Below are 22455 nucleotides of genomic sequence, written 5' to 3'. Positions count from 1 at the left end.
CGTTTTCATTTAATATATTCAGTTATTAAGCCCCCATTCTTTTAACACGGAGTTCGATTTATTTTAGTTGTCTAACAAACTTATTGCTTCTGTATGTCATATTATTATTATTATTATTGTTGTTGTTGTGGTTATTATTATCGGTCTAACAACAATAATAATACTAATAATGTATAATGAATGTATAATAATAATAATAATAATAATAATAACAAGAACAATAATATTTATTATTGTTATTATTATTATTATAACTGGTTGCATGCATATATTACCTTTCATGTTGCTGTGTTCATTTTGATAAATTAGTCGTTTTACTTCGCATGATAGCTAGGGTAATTCACATAGCCTATTGTTAGCACGAGAAATATATTTGATTGAGCCAATTCTCGGCATTCGATATCCTTAAACTGTTTTATAGGCCCGAATGTTTATCATGGAGAGAGTGTTATTGTTACAATGATACATGCTTGTAGTACATACATATTCGTGCATGCAATGCTTTTTGTACTGCTTCGGTCTGGTAAGTGGTGGGCAGCATATCTGTGACTAGGAATTATAATGATTTTAATATATCATGTTTATGACACAGACATTTGTTATTAAAATAATAACGTTCACATATTTTTGAAAGCTAAAACCTGGCGTGGTACCCACAGGAGTGGGTTTTACTTCGCTTCTGGGAAAATACTATCCACTGAACACTATTACTGAGTCCCGCACTGCAGTGAACCATTCCAGCACTCCGGGAAGGTCAAGTTAGCAAACCGGGAGCTGGATTGTACTGCGCAAAACCTGGAGTCCGGATCCTGACTTGACGTCAGTGGTAGCCATTAAAGCCGTCTTTTGACAGTCGGAGGTTGGGTACCGACTGCAATAGATCCGAGCATCTTGTTGTAACATTGAATGGGAACAATCATTAGTAAGAGACCAATATCTCGTAAAACCTAGGGTGTTTCTTTTTTCTCAAAAGTGTCTCTGAACACGCCGCAGTGTGGAGAAGAACACGTCGCAGAGCCGAGGAATAATAAAGCGCTTAGCTAAAAGGACGCAGTTTGTATCCTGCAGTAGGCTAACCACTGCAGGTTTGCTTGTTGTTTGGCAAAGGTAAATGCGTGGCTGATTTTGGCTTTTTATTACATACCAGTACAAGTACTCTTACTTAAAATAAGAAACAAAACAGGGAAGTAGGTGACACGAAATAAACAACACTAAAGCGAAAAATTGGAAAATGACGTCGTGTTCAGGATTACAGAAAAGGGAGCAATAGGGTTTTCACATTAAACTTCCTAATGGTGGCTTGAATTGTTGAATTTGAATTTAAATTTGTGTGGAAATGGGAGCTCTGACGAGTAGGCAAAATGCTGGTGTGGAAGAGGTCGACATTCCTTCTAATTCTGTCTACCGATATCCGCCGAAATCCGGTAAGTCCATGATGATGCGCTGCACAATCTCACATGAATTGTAATGTGACTAAGACAGATGGCGGATTCCACACGGCTGTATGCATGTTGTTATTATTGTTAGTGCTTTCAGCATAAAATGGTGATCTGCTGTTTGATAGACATGTTGATAAAGCTGTACGCTTTTTAATGTGTATGGGCGTAATTTGAGAGGCTATAAGCTTTCCCCCCTTGAAACATTAAACATTATAATTTCTAAAATTATTATTGACAATATTAGTACTAATATTAGTTGTAGGCCTACTTGTACTTGCAGTAGCATTAGCACTCTGTTGCATTGACCGGTTGATAGCCTAATAGACACTGCTGCACTGTTTTCAGTTATATCTTCAACTATATATATATATATATATATATGTGTGTGTGTGTGTGTGTGTGTATATATATATATATATATATATATATATATATATATATATATATCCTCAGTCAGATTGTTGAAGAGAATTTGGAGATCAGAGACAAAGAAAGGGAGAAATATCATATGCTGGCCTTGTGGCTGTATATGGTGAAGATTTAGACCTCCATGCCAAACACCTGATCAGAAATCTCTTTATTGTGAAATATGAAGAAATTATTTCAGAGAATCTTTCCAGACTGCATTTCGTAAAAAACTGTAGCAATAAATCACTAACCCAGAAGTTTAAAGAAAGTACTATGAATGAACAGATAAGGAAAATTAAAGTTTGATGATGATATAGCATTGGTGTGGGCAGAAGAGTGCAATCGTCGTGGTGGAACTGAAGTGCAGTTAGTTCTATTTCATGTGGGATGATGTATGGTAAATGCTGTGTAGCATTTACACTCAGATAGTTTAAATTGGTTTAATTCCAATTTAGATCCATATTGGAGCAATATTGAAGCAATAGGATTTGCTATCAAAAAGTCAAGGAGTAAAAGATCCAGAGAGAATTTCTCCATAGAGGGAGACTCCCTCCCTCATGTGGGTGCCGTGGCCCTAAATACTATTGATTCCTCTAAAAAGTGAAGAATTTATTTTATTGTTTGCACCATCAGTACACTTTCACATATACCATGTTCGATTGAGGTTTCTATTTAATGCCAATTGAGACAGAATTGCTTGCCAATGTAACAAATGGTGTACACATCATTTTAATGTTGCCACACATTTTTATGCATTAAATTTACTCACCCTTTAATAGTGCAACTTGCATAGATTACATTGCTGCTGCTGAGTATTTACTCAAGCAATTCAGGGCAAATGCCTTACTCAGGTTACATTAAATTACATTACATTTATTTAGCAAACCCTTTTATCCAAAGCGATGTACAAAAGTGCATGTCATTGTCATTGGAACAGCTACAGAACACAGGTTTAATAAGGTACAATACTCATTTTGTACAGTTATTTATAGCCAAGAACACAGTTTGGTTCACGCAGTGAACATTATTCTGACTTAACTTATGCCAAGTCAAACAGGTGTACATGTTAATGCCATACACACCTGGAAATCATCCTTTGGTTAAAAGATCAGGTCTTTAAACATAACTCCAGGTTAGCATGTCATTCATTGCAGGTTTTATTGCTTAGAAATTCACAGAATAAGCTGCATATTATGTTTAATATGATTAACATTGTCAGTATCAAAAGCAATTGTTTATTGGCCATTTATTTATATTTTACCAACGCCATTGATTGCTCAGAAATTGTTTTTGTTTCAGGTTTATGAACACTAATACCATCCTGAGGAGCACATTTTCAGTAAAAACCTTGATATTAATGTCCAAAAAGTAAAGCCAAATATCCAAGGATTAAAAAAAGAAAAAACAAATGTACTATCATCTTTTAGTCCGTGGTGGCCTGTGTTGAAGGACATGTTTTATAGGATAGATGCAATCAGTGGAAAAAGTCTGTGTTGGGTAATTGCAACTTCCTTCATTATCAGGCTGTTCTGCCTGTAGGTGATTAGGCAAGAAAGCAACTAGTATTTCCTTGGTAAGGTCTGAGGCAGATTTCTTTGATCCATCGATGTGTGGGTCTCATTGATTGCGGACAGCCAGATTAGTGGTTTGTGTGCACGTTTGACAGATGCCAGAAAGGTACTCCCATTATTCTTAGCTGTGAAAACAGAAAAGAAAATGTTTGAAAAAATGTTCGGAACTGTGAAAAGTAATATTAATGTTATGATAAACCTGCGTGACCTCAGTGCTGAGGATTGGTAAATACAATTTTTGGCCTTGTATGCTTGCCTGTCATTGATGAAACAAGGTTCTGGAATGTTAGACCTCTGGAGCTCCAGGACTGAATTATTCAGCTGAAGGGAAGGCAAAAGCCAGTGACAGAGGAGACCATCTATTATGGATTGCAAAATGCTTCCTGTATGGGAGCACAAAAAGAAGTGGGGGCAACTCTCAATGGAGGGTATTATTGACAACAAGGCCCATGCTACTAATTATCATAACGTGGACATCGGCTGTTTTATTATTTGTTAAAACATGACAGTTAATTAACACATAAATCAGATACCTACATTTTTCTGTTGTGTTTCCTGTATCGCTCCCAAGAAATCATGTGTAGGTGTGATTTTGGAACAACTACACTTGAGAGGGCTGTAGTTAATTTGCTTTCAGTTTCCTTAAAATAAATGCATTTTTCCTGTGCATGCCATTATGATTAGATATTCATTTTGATAAACTGCCATTGCCTGCCCCTGTGCTTCTGTTTCTTACCCTTTCCAAGTTGGACTCCTGTTTGTGGCATAATTTTAGCTAAATTTCAAAATAAATACAATGTATTAAATTAAACATTTTTAAAGCAGCAGTACAGAATACTACATGTTGACTGCATGCACTTCTCATTATTTACTTTTTCCCCATTACTGTGCTATGTATGATTCTCAGTGTATGCTTATCAACAAAACTGTGCTGAATGTTGTGGTGTGGTCCATTATGAAACATGTTTCTGCATCACTAATTTTAGAGGAAACACATGCTACACCAAGCTCCAGAGGGGCAAATAAGTATCTAAATATACTCACTGTTCCCTTCGTCTCTCACAGGTAGCTACTTTGCCAGCCATTTCATCATGGGTGGGGAGAAGTTTGACTCCACCCACCCAGAAGGCTATCTGTTTGGGGAGAACACTGATCTCAACTTCCTTGGGAACAGACCAGTTCCTGTATGTAGATGATTCACTTATATTCTTCCCCAGTTAAAATACTGTTTAACATTTTGGCATTTAGAAGACAAAATATGTACAGATATTGAGGTGGAGTGTATCAGTTGGTTTTTATGCATGGTATTTTACCTCAAGTCACTCAGTATTGATACTGATTTGTTAACGATATTTTGATAATGTAGTAAAAATATTGCCGATAGTGCTGAATGAGTTTCAAGTAATAAATTAAGGAATCAATGTTTGTTTTTGCATTTTTAACCTTTTCTTGCACATTATATTTGCTAAGATTAGCATAAAACCATGATTTTATGGAAACCCAAAGTTTATTGATAAAAGAATCTGACTGAGGGCTAATAGATTAGTGTAAATGGCTCTGGCATGCTGTTAAATCCCAACCCCTTTAAAAATAACTATATGATTTTAAAAGAATTAATGTATTAATAACTACTACATAAAAAATACTGAGTGCTTTAAAACAGCCCCAAACTATTTAACAATTTTTCTGTTGCTGTTCTCATTTCGTCTGTCAGTTCTACCTGCAAATTGTTTACCATATAAGGACAGACAGTGATTTGAAACTGGGGGCCCAAACGGAACAGTGGAAATAAATTCCAGTCCGTAACAGTTGGTTCAAGGGAGGTGACCCTTTAAAGACTTTTGCAATGAGCCTGTGCTCAGTGGCCAATATTTGGCCAATCAATGTATTTTATCTCATATGCTATTTGTGTAGTTCAATGTGAAATCCAGACGATGCTGTTAATCCTGTAATCTATTATAGTTCCCTTCAGTCCAAGAGGAAGAACAAGCTCATATTCTCCTGTTGCACAACAGGGTCTGTAGTTTGTATGGTGTAAGAACTAGCCTTCTAGTCCCTACTATACTCATTCAACTCACAGAAGGCATATACACATGTTTTGCAATGGCATACTAGAAGCAGGGAATACAAGTATATGCTAGTATTTTGAATTAAAAGAATAAGCTCTTAGTTTCTTTTCATGTAAGTTGATAGTTCTCATAGATTTAAGCCATCATGCTGTAGTTGGGGTTCAGCCATCTGCCCACTAATTTAAAGGGATAGTCTATTTTTTTGGGATAAACGCTTTACGACTATCTTTCCCATAGTTAGACAATAATATCAATACCAATTTCATCCCTGTGCATCCAGTACAAGAATTCTAGGCAGTATCTATGGGCTGCATGCTAGGTATTTACACTTGCACCTTCTGTTTATAACAAGTAAAAATAGAAACAGAAAAGTGAGATCTTAGTTGTTTTGGAGGCAGCTAAATTCAGAACTATACTTGACAAATAACCATCTATCCATCCATTGGGTGCAGTAATTAGTAGACACGCAGCACTTCATGAAACAAGAGTTTGGGGTTGGCAGCAAATGCAGCACTATTGGCTGCAGTGGGAGCACAAGTTTACAGTCAGTGACACACATACCTGGCAACCCCCAACTCATGTTTGTATTTCTGTCACTGAACTTAGCAAAGCTAACATTGTTTCTGTCTAAAGCCATTCAAAGTGGTAGCATAGTTAGCATGCAGCCTGTAGGTATTGTGAAATAGCTTTGTACTGGACTGGAGTTATTAAATTTGTATTAAACTTTTTGTCTAAGTATGGGTAAGATAAGGAAAAAGCTCATTTCCCAAAAAGTTGGACTATCCCTTTAACCACTTCTGTATTAAATCGCAGAAAATTCCTATGCACACAATACTTTCTGTGTGTATGCAATGGCGAAATGGACAACAATGATAATTCCTCCAGAGAAGTAATCATTGAACATTTTATCGATGATTCTTTGAGTTAACGGGGTTTTGGGGCTAATTATTATGCATATGATCCTTGTCGTGATAAGTTTGTTTTGCCACCCCACATTACAAAACAAGGAATTGTTGTCACTAAAACATTGTGATCATAAAATAGTTTATAGAGATATAACTGTGTTTTAACACTTTCAAATGGTGTATCCTGTAACCAGATTGATAGAAAATTTCACTGTAAAGAAAGAATGGAATGAACGTAAATAAACCCACTCGGGCTCAAATACAGGCTGGTGTGACTTAAGGGGTTAAGGGTGGTTGCCATCTTGGGTCTCTTTGCCGCATCATATGTTGCATTTGCAGTCACATTTACAATAAACTGTTGGTTAATTAAATAGATGGGTAAGTCGCATAAGGAAGCCGGCAGAATGTATGGAATTTCCTGTGTGTTTCTGCTTAAGTTGTGAGTATCAGACTGAATATCTTTGAAGCTGCCCTGTATAGCTGTGGCTCTATGCTCTATGTGCCTGTATGTAGGCTTGTTTACATTTGTACATACAGATATATGTATGTGTGTGAATAGATCTGTGTGTTTGCATGTATGTGTGTGCAACAGCTTGCTCTCTGTCTAAGCAGGCTGGCTGGTATTTCAAGGGATTTAGTCAACAGCTTACTGGTGGTAATACAGAACAGCATATTCAAGCTTTCAAGGAGGGGGGACTTGAGGCAGGATGAAAGGGCGGGGTTGGAGGGGGTAGAAAGGGGAGGAGCTGAGAGAGGCAGGCATGCATCCAGTCCTGACCCACAGGTCCACACAGGCTCACAGCTTTTCTGGCACATGGACTTCCCTGAGGGCCCCTTGGTTTTTTTTTCCCATTTTAGAAAAATGCAGCCCTGTCTTCTTACTGCCACACTGCTCTGTTTCACTTCTGAGTGCATAAGTATTTATTTAGAAAGGGTCTCAGAAGGGCAAAAATACTGCACACCCCCATCTCCTCATTTCCTATCTCTGTGCCGGATTTGAACTGCATATTAGTTTTACTACCATTGAATCACTCTGTTAACGCCATGTCTTAATGAAGGCTTTAATCCGACCGGGTAGAGAAATAAACAAAATGCAAAAGTCTTTTCTTGCTAATACGGTCACCGATGCAGAAACACAAGGAAGAACTCAGAGAAGCAAAAAAAAAAGTGCTTAAATACGCTGCTGTGTGCTCACTAAGTTCCCATGTGCATTTGAAAGCGCACTGTTGCTCTGAGCAGTCTCTCACTTCTTTTTTTCCATGAATGGGGCAGTTCAGAAGCAGTAAAGACACATCTGGTCTCAGCTGGAGTGTGGGCAGTAAAAGCACAAAAGCAGGATCCCCTGAATGAAGGGTGAATGGTGCCCAGCCCCTCTTTTTGTCAGACTGCATATAGCGCTACTTCCATTTTTCATATCCTCTTATATCGAGTTCATATTTTCTGCTCAGTAAATCCACACATTCTGTATTTGTACTCCTGCTGAATTGGGACCAAATCCCTCTAACAAATTCCTTCTTTCATTAGCCTGAGGTTAAGACCTTGCATGATAAAAAATCCAGGTTTTACTAAATCAATCATCCTTCTTTGCTGATAAAATTATTTTTGATTGTTTGGTTTGTTTGGCCCTTTTCCAGTTCCCCTATGCTGCCCCTCCACCTCAGGAACCAGTTAAGACCCTGCGTAGCCTCATAAACATACGCAAGGATACACTGAGACTTGTGCGGTAAGTTACGCATCACATGACAGTGATGATGACAATAATTGTTGGTGACTGTGTTTATATTTTTTATTTTTTTTATTATCTCCCTGTATTCTGGAATTATTATCGTTCTAATCTCTTTCTGGGGGGCATAATAGGAGCTAATTGATGGGAAGTACCAGGGACAGCAGTTGCATTTGCAGTCGGTTATTCTGATAGACTGTTGTCTTTTGTTTGTTTTATTGTGTTATGCAACGTCTGAGCATTTGGCTATCAACACTGCAGTAAACATACATTGATTGAAAAGGATGTCTTCTCTTTCCCTGATATTATGGGTCTTGTATCTGTGTTTCTGAAAACGTAGGTGCAGTGAGGATGTGAAGTTGCCCAGAGAGGACGTAGGGAAGGGCCGTTCCTGTTATAATGTGGAGTTCACCTTCGACGCTGACACTCAAGTTGCCATTACAATATTCTACCAGGCCATAGAGGAGTTCCACAATGGCGTGCCTGTGTAAGTTAGAATACGGGCACTAAGGGACATGGAGAGAATTTGGGTTATTGTGTGGTGTGTGGTGTTGCGTTGTCTTTTTGTAGTCCTCTCACATTTCAGAAGTGTTTTATCTTCCTTTCTGGCATTTTTTGTGTTTGCTCTCTACATCTGCTGTTTACTGCACACAGAAACGGTAATGACTCATTTTGCAAGCTGTTGTTTTGCATCAGAGCTCTTTAAATGTGTATTCATCTGTATTTATTTTTGTAGTTACCTGCCGCAGGATAGCTCTCTCCAGTCTGAGACTGTGCACTTCAAGAGAGGAGTCTGCCAGCAGTTTTGTCTGCCTTCTCACTCTGTAAACCTCTCAGAGTGGGGTGATGAAGAGGTACTTTTCTGCACTTTTCTGTGCTGTCAGTTGGGATGGATCACTTACAAAAAGGAGTTTTTCGTTTGGTGGAGGCTGATGTGTGGTTGGAAGGACTTCGTAATATGTGGTTATTCATATCTTCTTTTATGCCGCTGTATCACATTATTTGATTTATAATTAAAATCACATGATAAAAATCCAGACACAGTGGAGAATATGAATACTTTTCATCTATATAGCAGTAACCGATGTGCACTTGTGGCGTCCAAGGGCAGCGAGCCATCACAAACTATCACTTTTTCTTGGTAGCTTCTGTTTGACATGGACAAAGACATCTACCCCATGGTAGTGCAGGCAGTGGTGGACGAGGGGGAAGGTGAGTTTGATGCCTTATTTACATTGATACAGATTATCAATCAAGGAATCAAACAAACAGTCTTTGTATAACATAATTTAGAAACAAGTTGTCACACAGTGCTCCACAGTCGGCTTTGTGATGACAGTAGGTTTTCAGGCTATAGTTTAAGAGAAGCACCATGAATCAAATAGAATATAAAATTTGATTTTACGGGACTGTTATTAAATAAAAGCCAAAAAACATTTTGCACCATGCAACACACAACATATTGACACTTAATGGGGAACTACATTAAGGAGATTAAACATATGCACTCTGAAAAGTCTTTTTGGTTAAGGTGAAAAATGTCACTTCAGGAACTACAGAAGGAAAATGTGCACATTTACATATGGGTGGTTTACTTCACTACTTTACTTCAACTGAAATATTAAATATTACATGGCTAAATAACATTTCAGCACAAGTAAATGTGCATAAATAAATGTTTCATTCTGTATTTACTGCATGGAAAATAATAGAAATGGATGTCTATCTGTAGATTTTATGTTCTAATTTAAACCATGTTTCTTTCTTAGAGCATTTAGGTCATTCACATGTACTCCTTGCCACTTTTGAGAAGGTAAATACCAGAATAGGAGTCACTTTGTGTTTTTTGGCCTGTTGGACTGTGTGGAAAATGTTACGGGTTCAATACACCACTGTTTTATCACAAGAAGTAATTTTATTTGGGTTTCTTTCATTACCAGGACGTTATCTAGATTTGAAGTGGGTGTGTGGGTTATTGGCTTTTTATCTTATGCAGTATGTAGGATAAACTGATCATGGCAAATAAGGAAATGTTGATGGTGGTTTTTCTGGATGAATGTAGCTAAGAAATTCTTTCTTTGCAGCACATGGACGGAAGCTACTGTGTGAAACCTCTGAAGCAGAAACAAGTGGTGAGTTCTGTTCTCTCTGGACAGCATCTGTGTCCTTTTATAAAATAACTTGGGATTGGTAGACCTGAGGGTGAAGGGTAATATTGTGATGTAATTTATGTAATACTGTAATTTATGAGGTTTTCTTGCAACCTCCCTTGTACATATAAAATGCTGATAATTGAAAAACTGGAATCCAAGCAGTAGAAGTGCATGTTCTGTCGTGTGTGAGTTCTTAAATATTCTTTTGTAAATGTAATTAGACAAACAGAGAAACAAATGCGAATACTTGGAAAGCCATGGAAATATTTAATTTCACCGAGGACAATGAACAGAAGCTGCATATCTCTACATGGAAGTCAACACAAAAGGGTGTTTATTTTTTTAATTTACTGAGGATAAAAACTGAACTTGAAAGCCATTCATTGGAGCCAACATTTTAATTCTGTGCTGGCAGAAAGTTCTGTGGAGTTTTGTCATAGTTCCTAGTTAATCTAAATCATTCTCATGCTGAAAAAGCAAATTCCTTGTGCTTGTTCCGTTTAATTTAATCCTGCTCTCTGCACTTTTCATTACTTTTCCAACTTTCCAACTTCCACCGCCCAGCATGGCTGGACCACCTGGATTATTCTGTGTTCGCTTAATACTGAGGTGTAGCAGGTGTAGACTCAGTGCTGGAGTAAACACATTGTGATTTTTGTGCTGTTAGAATTTCTCCTAAACAGGTTTAAACAGGTTTTGTTTTCGCATATGATGCCTTGTGATTTTGTTTTAACAATAATTAACTTTTTATACTTGCAAGGTGATGCTTAAGATTATTTTCTCCTCAGGTGGATGGTGTCAGTTACCTTCTTCAGGAAATTTATGGCATTGAGAACAAATACAACAGTCAGGAGAATAAGGTATAAATGTAAACATCACCCTCAGCACACTTAATATACCTGAATCGAGGCACGTTCAATTGCTTGTCCCTCAAGGTTCATTTGGGGCCATATTGTCCTCTTGAACCTTTTAACTGATTGTATAGTAAGGGCTCCCCTGTTGAAGCTGCCGTTGCTGTTCCTGTCCTTCCCTCAAGGTGGCGGATGATGAGATTAGCGACAACAGCGCGGAGTGCGTGGTGTGTCTCTCTGATGTCCGTGACACCCTCATCCTGCCATGCAGACACCTGTGCCTCTGCAATGCCTGCGCAGACACGCTGCGCTACCAGGCCAACTGCTGCCCCATCTGCCGACTGCGTAAGGATCCATCTGGAGCCCACGCATGCTGGATATCCTAAAGAAACATTGTGTTAATGCCTTAGTCTCTCCTCAGTCAGCAACTGCCTTGCCTGCTACAGCACTGCCGGATAATTGGCCAAGCGCAAAATAATTAATTACTCTGGAGCAACATGATCTTGCCTGCAATGTGAACGCTCTGGCACTCTCTCCCTTCCCCCACCAGCCTTTCGAGCTCTGCTGCAGATTCGTGCAATGAGGAAAAAGCTGAGCCCGCTCACCCCCTCAGGCTTCAACCCTGTCATCACCTCCCAGACGTCAGACTCAGAGGAGCACTCGGTATGCACTTTGGCTGGAGTTTCACTGTTTGCTTTTCTGTGATGAACTAATGGGCTGCGTGGATTGGAAAAATGGGTGGAGCCATTATGTGCCTTCAATGACTCACTGATTTTAACCAGTCATAATATCAGCCATTATAGACATTGAAAGCATGACTATTTTATTTGGTCGATATAAGTCAGTAATTTACAGTGCAAGGTAATCCACCCTCTCTCATAAGTGCCTGTGGCTTCTGTGGCCTGACTTTGTGCTCTTCCCCAGGCCTCTGAACACATTCCACCTGGTTATGAGGCTGTGTCACTTCTGGAGGCCCTCAACGGTCCTCTCAGCCCGTCTCCATCTGCCCCCCCATTACAAAACCTGACTGGGGGGCATGTTTCTGGGACCCTGCCATCGTACGGAAATGAGAGTCATCCCCAACCTGCCCGCTCTCTCTCGCCTCTTGAACGTTCCATTGACTCCAGCCAGGGCCTGAAGCTCAAGAAGAGTGGTTCTAAGTGAGTCACTTCCACACTTTATCTTTCTGTTTTTTCTGTGCTCCAGTCGTTGACCTGGCTGCCATGTTACCTGGGTGTTCTATACAATGCCTTTAAAAAAAATAATGTGGTTTCATATCAAGGGTACATTATGAACAGACAAAAATATATTTGGGCAGGATTTTATTTCCAAATGTTTACAAAAGTATTTGTTTTTGGATCAGAAAGGGTGTGCTGATCCAAAGCTGTGCTGTTTCTGATGGTGATGTGTCTTGGGAACCTGGCAGGTCCCTTTCCCAGAATTCCTCTGTACTTCCTGAGGAGGAAGATGAGAAGTCGTGCAGTGAGTCAGAGGTCCAGGCATGTCGGAGGAAGATGGTTGCCGACCAGCAAGAGGTAGAAACACCTCTTGCTTATGAGGGATTACAATGTTCTGTGTCCAGTTTCACCATTCACTAAATTTTATGTTCATTCATCTTATTTCTACAGATTTTCTTTCCTTTGAAAAGGCTAATATGTGCTTGTGACTTTTCATGGTGTGCCCCTAGTGTGGTGTGACTCCAGAGAGTGAGAACCTGACCCTGTCATCCTCTGGTGCCATTGACCAGTCCTCCTGTACTGGGACACCCCTATCCTCCACTATCACCTCACCTGAAGGTAGGGCACATGTCCTGAGTGTACGTGTGTAACTTGTGAATAAGACAAGGGCATGAGTGCTTATCTGTGTGTGTCCTTGCTCAGACCCTGTTAGCAGTAGCCTGGCCCAGTCTGTGATGTCCATGGCCTCTTCTCAGAGCCAGCACTCCCAGCTCAGCACTGACACCTTGTCCTCCATGTCTGGCTCTTATTTGGCTGGGGCAGAGGGAGAGGCCCCAGAGACCTCTGTGGAGAGCCGGGGACCATCCCAGCAGGAGGAAGAGGTGAGTGGGAGATGGCCCCAGTGCCTGTTCGAAATGGTATCATCTTCAGCATTCGACTAATACTGAATTAGTGCCTGTAAATTTGCATTAGATTTCCCTGAACAATTTGTCCGTAGTTTACAGCAGATAATGCAAAGCATCCCTGACACTTGTAAGGTGTGATCTTTCACAATTCTTGGGTAAGTGAGCTGGGATTCCTTTGATATAAATAGATTCAATTCACTTTAATTCTTCAGTTAAATAGCCTTCTTCAAACTCCTTTTGTGATAGTTGTTACATAGGTGACTAGTCCTTTACACTGCAAACAAAGGCTTTGTAGTCATAATGACAACACTCTTGAATTTAACTTAAATATTCAGTAAACATTAATAAGAAAAATGATGTTCTTTTCAGGAAATACCTGTTGAGATGAATGAACATAACTTTTTAGCGGCAGTGGCAGAAGAGCAGGACTCTGAGGTAAAAAGCACAGGCTTCTTTTCTCAAATTATCCCAACGGCACTTTCAAAAATCCATTCTATCTGTCACGGTCAGTTTTCAGAGTATTTCAGTGGTTGTTTGCTTCATACAGGGCAATGATGTTACAGAAGAAGACTGTCCATCACCCTCCCAGGAACCGGGTAACTATGAGACCTCAGCTTTGACTGTACATTTGCTGATAACTAATTATTGGAAGGGCCTTCAGTCAAAACTCTTTTCACTATTCACTAATTTTCCTCATACCCCCAGGGCATTTACATTACATTACTTTTATTTGGCAGACGCTTTTATCCAAAGCGACGTACAAAAGTGCATTTCATGGTCATGGACAACTACAAAACACAGGTTCAATAAGATACGATACCCATTTCATACAACCATTTCTAGCCAAGAACACAGTTTAGTTCACACAGTGAACACTATTCTGACCTAACTTATGCCAAGCCAAACTAGGGAGGAGAACAAGCTACAATATTAGGACAAATACAAATTACCAAAGAGTGCTGTAATGGGGGTACATGTATCATGAGTGTCATGAAAGGGGGGGATTTAAAGTGAAATGATATACAGAGTGGTGGTAGTTAGTCCAGGTTTAGTCTGAAGAGATGCGTCCTCAGACCACAGCGGAAGATGGGTAGTGAGGGAGAGGTTCGAAGAGGGACAAGGAGTTCATTCCACCTCTGGGGAGCTAGGGTAGAGAAGCTCTGTGATCCCTTTACTTGGGTGGGAGGGGGTACAAGGCACCCTGCTGCTGCAGAGCGGAGTGGTCGAGCAGGCGTATGGAATCGAACCATCTCCTGTAAATAGATTGGGGCCGTCCCGTGGGCTGCAGTGTAGGCGAGGGTCAGGATTTTGAACCTGATCCTGGCAGCGACCGGTAGCCAGTGGAGTGACCGTTGCAGAGGAGTGATGTGGGAGAATTTGGGAAGGTTGTAGATGAGTCGGGCAGCAGCATTTTGAATCATCTGTAGTGGTTGTATGGCACAGGCTGGCAGGCTTGCAAGGAGTGAGTTGCAGTAATCAAGGCGAGAGGTCACCGTAGCCTGGACGAGCAGCTGGGTGGAGTACGTAGTCAGGTATGGTCGAATCCTTCTGATATTGTACAGAAGGAATCTGCAGGACCGTAATGTTGCCTTGATGTGCTCCTTGAGGTCCTGCTGGTCATCCAGGACCACCCCCAGGCTCTTTGCAGAATGAGAGGCAGTCACTGTGGTGCCATCAACCGTGATTGAGAGCTCACGTAGTAGGGAGGTCTTGTATGGGAAGAACAGCAGCTCAGTCTTGTTGAAGTTGAGCTTCAGGTGGTGGCTGGCCATCCAGGTAGAGATGTCAGCCAGGCAGGAAGATATTTTATCATCAACCTGTGAGGCAGAGTGGGGGAAAGAAAAGAAGAGTTGCGTGTCGTCTGCATAACAATGATAGGAGAAGCCGTGTGAATTAATAACTAAACCAAGAGATGTGGTGTATATGGAGAACAGCAGAGGACCCAGTACAGATCCCTGTGGTACTCCCGTAACAAGGGGATGAGAAGCAGAGGCAGACCCCATCCAGGTGACCTGGTAGGACCTATCTGCAAGATAGGAAGTGAACCAAGACAGGGCGGTCCCAGCAATGCCCATCTCAGCCAAGGTGGAGAGGAGTATTTTGTGGTTGACCGTGTTGAATGCTGCAGACAGGTCAAGGAGGATCAGGACAGAGGAGATGCATGAGGCTCATGCAGTGGCGAGTGCCTACGTCACAGCCAGGAGGGCAGTCTCTGTTGAGTGCCAGGATCGGAAGCCAGACTGGTGAGGGTCTAGCAGGTTGTTTTGGGTCATTTGGGTCATTAGGTTGAATGGGTTAGCATTTTTATCAACATGGATAGATAGGACATAATTTAATCAAATGCCTTTTCACGTGGCACTAAAATACTTCCATTTTTAATACATTGATTCATCATGGATGTGGACATTTATAAACAGAATTGGGCTAATATCATGCCCAGCAATACAAAAAGCCTTGGCTCTCGATATGGCTGTGAACAAATGTGTTTCATTTTTCTGTCACTTCTCTATAATTTTCTATCACTCACTTTCTAGCACATCAGGTTTCTGATCTTTCTGTGTTAAATTTTTACGCTGTTCTCCAAATAAACAGCTTCACATTGGATGCCCTGGAATAAAAAAATGCAGGAAACAATCTTGTGGATTTTTTGAATAACCAGTAAATTTGTCTGTGATAATAGAATGGACTAACACTTATCCAGATTAGTAAAATTCAGCAAGCAGTTTTTGGGCCATCAAGGGGAAGAAAATCTAGTGCAGGGTTACATTTAACATTATGCTGCCAAAATGCAACAGGGCAGTGATAATGGTTTAGTAGGTGTCTTATCAAACACAGATCAGGAGGTGGCGCCACATCCCAAAAAAAAATTAAAGGAAATTTATTAAGGCCTAGGAAGTGTAATAACAGCACCTTCTGCTAAAACTGACATTATGTCAATGGAGAATTTTTCACATAGAAAATTAAAACAGAACTACATTTTTTAAAGAATAATTTATTGGTTAATCCTTCAGTTTGGCCATGCTCTTAAGTTGTGCATTGCATTTTTGCTCTGCTTTGCATGGTCAACTTAAATTGATTCATGTTTATTTGTACATTTTTTACGTTTGTAAATGGCTGTCTTAGCTTCATTTAAAAGACTTGTGTTCCAGTTTGCATAACAAGACTCTGTCATGCTCATTCATAGCTCCCCATGCACTAGCCACAGATGAATACTTGTTTAACACTGTCGTGCATGAGGCTTTGCCTTGTGTCAGACACACACAGAATTACAGCACTGTGACAGATGCCTTTAACTCTCAACAACTGATTGTCTCATACTGACTGCCAATGAAACACTGCATTTCTGCATTTCATATTCTGTTTGTGTTAAGATTATTACTTAAATGGAGGCAATATAATGACTTATCCAAGCGTGTTACAGTGCCTGTGCGTCTGTGTTCTGTGTTTATCAGGGTGCATGCTTGTGATTGCGCTGGTGTGGGCTGTTGGTACCTGTCTGTGTTTGGGAGCATTATATCAGCATTTATGTCTGTTTCTCTTTGTCTGGATGTGAATCATAATGTTTACTTTTTAGAGTGCCCCTCATCTCCTGTAATGTCTCTGTCTACATTCTCTGCGTTGATATGTGCCAATGCCAGAATTCCAGAATTGTGAGTTACAATTTCTGTAAAACTGAGGAAAATGCACACGGAACTTGGTTTGGAATTGATCACAGAACGGGTAGTTATTTTTATCTGCTAGCAGGGAACAGGATAAGAATGTTACTTTGATCCTTTTTTTTTTGGTTTGCTTTTTTTCATACAGGTATGTGTATGTTTGCATGCATGTCTGCGCATCCGTGTTTCCACACATCAGCCTCTGTGTCTGCATTAGCCTGAGCGACTGCTCTGGATTCCCGCTGCACCGCTCAACCTCTGCCTCCTTGTCCGCTCTGCTGTGGCTGGCTGCTCTTGTTTGACCTCTGACCTCGCTTGCAGGTGGGCGGAGGAGGAGCGAGGTGCCTTGTCCAGAATTTGACAATAACAATCAGGGCCAGTCTGACACCCCCTGCTTGACAGGGCTGGACAATGAGCAGTGCCCTGAAGGCCGATTCGCTGGTGAGTGGCAATCTCTTGAACATGGACTTCCTGAGATAAGGGGAACCTGGATGGATGAGAGTGGAGTGGGGTGAGGGTGGGGAGGGGAGGGGAAATATGGTGGCAACTGTCAATTGATTTCATCGATAAGAAGTATTCCCTGTGGATTTGGTTGCTTTAACAACTATGGGATAGAATGTTTCCTCATGTAAATCACACAATAAGGAGATAGGGATTACGATACAGTTCAGTTTTACTTCTGTCCCCCTTTCGTCTGGGTCAAAATATTTTATCCAAAACACCTAGATGCACCAATAAAGTCTCACTTTTGAAACATCTTTGGTTAAGTGGAAATCGTTTTTATACCAGGAAAGAGGTCAAATGATGGCATTGGTAAGGGTGAAATACATACTTATTGACAGACTGAGGGATTAAATGGTATTCTGAAAATAAGTTGATTTTACTATCAACTTTTAATTAAATCCAGCAAAAAAATAAAAACAATCTGTGTTCTTGAAGTCTCACTTTTCTTCATTCCTATCTTGTTATTGCTGTTGTTGTTGTTGTTTTATTAGAAGTGAGATGGTAGCTGTTTGCTCCCTCCCTCTTCTCCCCCTGGTGGAATCAGTGTTTTCAGTGTGATGTCTGTGCCTGGGTGTCTGTGTCCAGTCCATCCCAGAGTCAAGTTCATGTTCAGTGTCTGCCAGCTCCAAGTCGCTTTGCTGAACTGTAGCTTTTTATTTCTTTATTTCTCTGCCCCTTCCTTCCTCCTCCTTCTCCTCCTCTCCTGCCCATACGGTCATCTGCTACATCTTACTCTGGTCATTGCTGGAATGGAATGTAAGGTGTTCTCTCCACTGCAGTGTGGCGCCTATGTGGAGATTAATTCCTTTGTACTTAATAGCAGAAACTGAATTCTAATCATTCTTTAATAACTAGGTATTTTTAATAACTGCTCTGGGTTCTAATTCTACTTCAACTTAAATTCCAATTTTGAGCTATTTATGCAGCGTAAGCAGCATACAATATTCTGTTTGAATTTCAGTTAAATGGCAAATGCTTTTTTTCGAACTACCATGTCCAATCATTAGTCCTTAAAAAGGAACATTAGTCTTGGTGGTGAAGACGGGTCAGTGCCTGCATTAGAGTATAAGACCTTCACAGGAATTTTTGTCCCATCGGGCACATACACTGTGAGAGAGGAGGTGTGAGAAATCACAGCTGAAACATCACCATTCCATCCTAGCAATTATCCCATTTACTGCCCCAGTGCCCCGCCCTGCCCACCCCTCCCCCTGCAGTGGTTCTCCAACAGATTCTCTGTGTGTGCTGTAAATGTGTTTTGTTCTCTCTGTTTCTCTTCCCCATCACTTTCTATATCTTTCTTCCTGTCTCCCTGTATGTCCGTCTCTCTCCCTTCGCTCTCTTTGGAATGGACAGCTGTGGACTCGTGTCCTGTTCACATTGAAGAATAGGTATGGCAACACAGAGGTTAAGAGTTGGTCACAAAAAACTGGAGTGTATAAATCCACCTCATTACAGCAATGCTTCCCCCCCCCCCTCATTTTACCTTTATTTTACCCCACTTGTTACAAAATGTTTGTATTAGAGCACACTGTGAGTTATTAGAAATAGTGTCCGATATAAATGCTGCATGTCTGATTGCTTTTTCAGTCGTTATGTTCTTTGTTGTCTTTGGGGGTATATGCATAATTATTAAAGAAGAGATGGAAGCCGACAGAAGCTCTGATGCTTTTTTTTTTTGCATTGAACAACGTTGTACAACAGGAGGTATATTGCTGCTTTGTCATTGCCACACTCGTCACACTTCTGATTCTCACAACCTGAAAGTTATGTGTGAAGGAACCTAATGTCGCCATTGTATTACCATTAAAGATTAACACCTGACCATGTGGTGTGACAGGTGGAGAGTAAACAATGCTAAATAATTTATTCTACGTTGGATGTGTGTTACTGATTGTAGTTTTTTAGATGGTTGAAATACGCAACCTGAAAAAGATTAGAATTGAACCGTAGTCATAGATGTGTATTCTTAAAGTAATGCTTGACCTAGCCCAAAATATTACTGTTTATATCTAGATGGCTTGGTACCATTTAGTGTTATGCATATACCCCTGTACCTTGATTGTGCTTACACTGGCAGCAGAATGGGATTTATTTACCTTCACAGGGGATTGGGTGTTTGCTTTTATGCAGGGTAGACTTAAATGCTTGGCTGAGGTATCTCTCTCTGTCTCTCTGTCTCTCTCTCTGCCTCTCTCTCTCGCTCTCTCTCTCTCTCTCTCTCTCTCTCTCTCTCTCTCTCGCTCTCTCTCGCACTCGCCCTCTCTCTCTCTCTCTCTCTGTCAATCTCTCTCGCACGCACTCGCCCTCTCTGTCTCTCTCTCAGGTCTGTTATATCTGGGAATGCACCGACATGGCCGGGGCCCCCTTCCTCACCATGCCTCCACCAGTAACATCAATCTGGAGGAGCAGGGAACTGACAATGAGACCGTGAGCCCCAAACATACCCCCCGTCGTGGACCCCTTGCTGTGTAACTGCCACCCGACCCCAACAGCCAAGCTGCACTGCAAAACTGCATATCCTACCACCTCCAACTTACCCAAGGAATACAACACATCCCCACCCATCCAAACACACTCGCTCTGACCCCACCACCCCCAACTTCCAACCTCTCTTTTTTTTACCATGGAGAGAAGGCCTTTTCTTGGGTGTGAATCATTGCAGGGTCTTTGTAAAAGAAAGGGGGTGCATAAGAAATGGCTTTGTCTTCTGGTTCATACCGTTTGATTTGGGACTTTTTTGCCAATGCCATCGTGTATGGTCTTTTACACAGTGACCCTGACCTTCCGAAATCTAACCCTGGACTCTTCTTCCTCCCTTTGCAAAGTTCCTTTCATAGTATTAATCTGACAGACATCAGTCTGCACCCAGAGACATGCTGAGTCTGAGCAGATTTCTGTCCTGCCAACACGGGGAAGAGAGGTCTGAAGAAACTGTCCGTGCCTCTTCTCCCCATCGTTTCCTGAGCTTGAGTGGCTGCTGCTACCCACCTCACACTGGGAGAGACAATGGTCTATTGAGTGTTGGTCAATGGAAGCGCCCATTGGAAGTCTGGTGGTTCTATTCTTTTGTGTCTGTTCGAAGTTTTAGGGGGTCTTATACTGACACAAGGGGACCCAAGCACTGTAGATGCACAACAGCTGAGAAAGTGTTTTATAATCTGGAAATTAATTATTGTATTACTATTATTCCACTTTGGAGGAGACAGCTGACCCACAGAACCTTTTTGCAGACTTCCTCATAAATTACAGCTAAACCTGGATTTGCATGCATCTGTCTAATCTGAATCTAATCTGGTTCCCTCTTAAAATTTACTTTGGATGTTATAACTGTATACTTGTGAGCTATTAAGTTTAGCATGTCTCATCATACAACAAGGTCTCAGAATGTAATTCAGAAGACATCTTAAAGAATGTGAGTGTGGGTCAGTGGGCAACTTGCAGTTTTCCTCAAAAGAAATGCACGAAAGTAATAAAAAGTGTCATCATCCTTTCAGCTCTGTAAACCCCACGGATACTCTGTCCACAGATACCCCCTATTGCATTGTAAACATACTACCACCTCATTTCCAGATGGAAATCTAAATTCACCTGATTTCTGTTTAAATGGAATGCACTGGTAATTTATCAAAATGACTCAGTTTCTGTTGCAGCAGTGTTAAAAAGCTTTGCGAATTTCCAGTATGTAAGAGAACTGTCATGATCAGAGATAATATGTATAGGGATAGCTGGTCATGCAGAGGATAGTTTTGAGGTTAGGTCTATCTCTTTTCCTGCAGTTTCAACACTGGCATCATAGTATTTACATGACGTACTGACAGTATAGTTGTGGAAAGAGGTGCTTTAGAACTGGAGTGTGCACAACCCTGAACAAAATACACTGTAAAGGAATCATAATGGCACAGAGTGGCTGCTTACTGTAGTGTCAGTATTTAATGTAGATCAATAGGACAAAATGTTGTATTTCCTCCCTGATGTGTGCCATCCATCCCCATTTGAGAACTAGATAACTCAGTTTTTTAGTTCAATGATTCTGCGTTCATATGACTGACTTCATATGTGCATAATGCCTGCACCCTGACTATAAAATATCCCCACAGATTAAGATTCGCTCAACACCCCAAACCAGACATTCTCTGCCTTTTGATCCATGACACCACATCTCTTTATCTGGGTCAGATTCATTCTGTGTCTATCCTTGTGTTTCAGTTATTCATCTAAACCAATACTGTGGGATGGTTTCACAACTCTGGACCAGAATTGGTCTGAGGTTACGGGTATCTTACCTAGAGTCTCATTTTATATGGCATTTGTGCTGAGTAGAAACCATGAACCCATGGGTAGGCTTTCATTTTTTTTCATTTTAGTTTAATAATTTTTTTAGCTTAGACTGTTGTCACTGGTGTTACATGTTTCATGTGTTTATTTGTTGAAGCTGTTTATTATATTGGATGGTTATGTCATTTTTTTAAAAATCCAGCATTATACTTTAAAAGGGACAGTAATACTGATAATGAATGCACTACCTAGTCTTTCCTAGACCACAGAGCTGCGGTGCATGTGACAAGTGTAGATTGAGCATGGTAACCTAGGCCAGTCCACACAAGTCAGTAGTATACCTCCACGCAGATCTCCCTCAAGTGCATTTGCACTGTAATCCTACCCTTTCTTTACCAACAGTACAGTTCTTTTCCTCTTGTGCACCATTAGCCAATTCTCAGTTCAAACCTTGATTCTTAAGTCATCACGACAACATCAGAAGTTGACAGGGCATTTTCGTCATCTCCGTCATTTCACCCTTTCAAAGGAAAGGGCTGTCTTTCCAGTAATATCTTTTATAGAGTACTGAGCAATGTGTTACTCAAATAAAACCACATAAAATAAAAAGAAAAATACAATAAACACCTTTCTAAAAACTCAAATCATTTGTCATAATTAATTTATTCTAAGAGGGTAAGAAATTAGCCAACTGTGTGGCTCTGTGGGTGGGTTGAAATTAAAATGCCAATGAAAATACATGACATGAAATACAAATTAAATGGTAGTCCACCTATTTATATTTTTGTTTATACTTTTTTACTTGATTTGGTTGC

The 22455-nt window shown here is 40.6% G+C and overlaps 1 protein-coding gene across 4 annotated transcripts; it reads left to right on the top strand.

Annotated features, from left to right (window-relative positions):
* Positions 1-750: 750 nt before the first annotated feature.
* Positions 751-22284, top strand: rnf157 (ring finger protein 157). 4 transcript variants are annotated; one of them, XM_035406545.1, is made up of 20 exons: positions 752-1424; positions 4484-4602; positions 8027-8115; positions 8456-8602; positions 8852-8969; positions 9261-9327; positions 9885-9928; positions 10200-10247; positions 11057-11128; positions 11305-11464; positions 11670-11782; positions 12044-12279; positions 12546-12654; positions 12807-12915; positions 13000-13178; positions 13572-13637; positions 13750-13798; positions 17180-17299; positions 18719-18753; positions 19689-19823. In XM_035406545.1, exons 1-19 carry the CDS (start codon positions 1337-1339, stop codon positions 18751-18753), a joined length of 1968 nt encoding a protein of 655 aa, XP_035262436.1. In that variant the 5' UTR covers positions 752-1336; the 3' UTR covers positions 19689-19823. The 4 variants fall into 4 exon arrangements, with proteins under 4 accessions (XP_035262437.1, XP_035262436.1, XP_035262438.1 ...); XM_035406546.1 differs by lacking the exon at positions 18719-18753 and having other exon boundaries at positions 751-1424; positions 13120-13178; positions 19689-22284; XM_035406547.1 differs by lacking the exon at positions 17180-17299.
* Positions 22285-22455: the final 171 nt, after the last annotated feature.

The sequence above is a fragment of the Anguilla anguilla genome, chromosome 2 (genome assembly GCF_013347855.1).
Source record: "Anguilla anguilla isolate fAngAng1 chromosome 2, fAngAng1.pri, whole genome shotgun sequence".
Lineage (NCBI taxonomy): Eukaryota > Metazoa > Chordata > Actinopteri > Anguilliformes > Anguillidae > Anguilla > Anguilla anguilla.
This window is presented reverse-complemented; position numbering and strand designations above follow the sequence as displayed.

Bases quoted from the DNA above. Each gene is read 5' to 3' on its own strand.
- rnf157 (XM_035406544.1), top strand. From the start codon at position 1,337: ATGGGAGCTCTGACGAGTAGGCAAAATGCTGGTGTGGAAGAGGTCGAC. The intron at 8,970-9,260 runs GTACTTTTCTGC...TTTTCTTGGTAG, and splicing joins CAGAGTGGGGTGATGAAGAG to CTTCTGTTTGACATGGACAA. The intron at 11,783-12,043 runs GTATGCACTTTG...GCTCTTCCCCAG, and splicing joins CAGACTCAGAGGAGCACTCG to GCCTCTGAACACATTCCACC.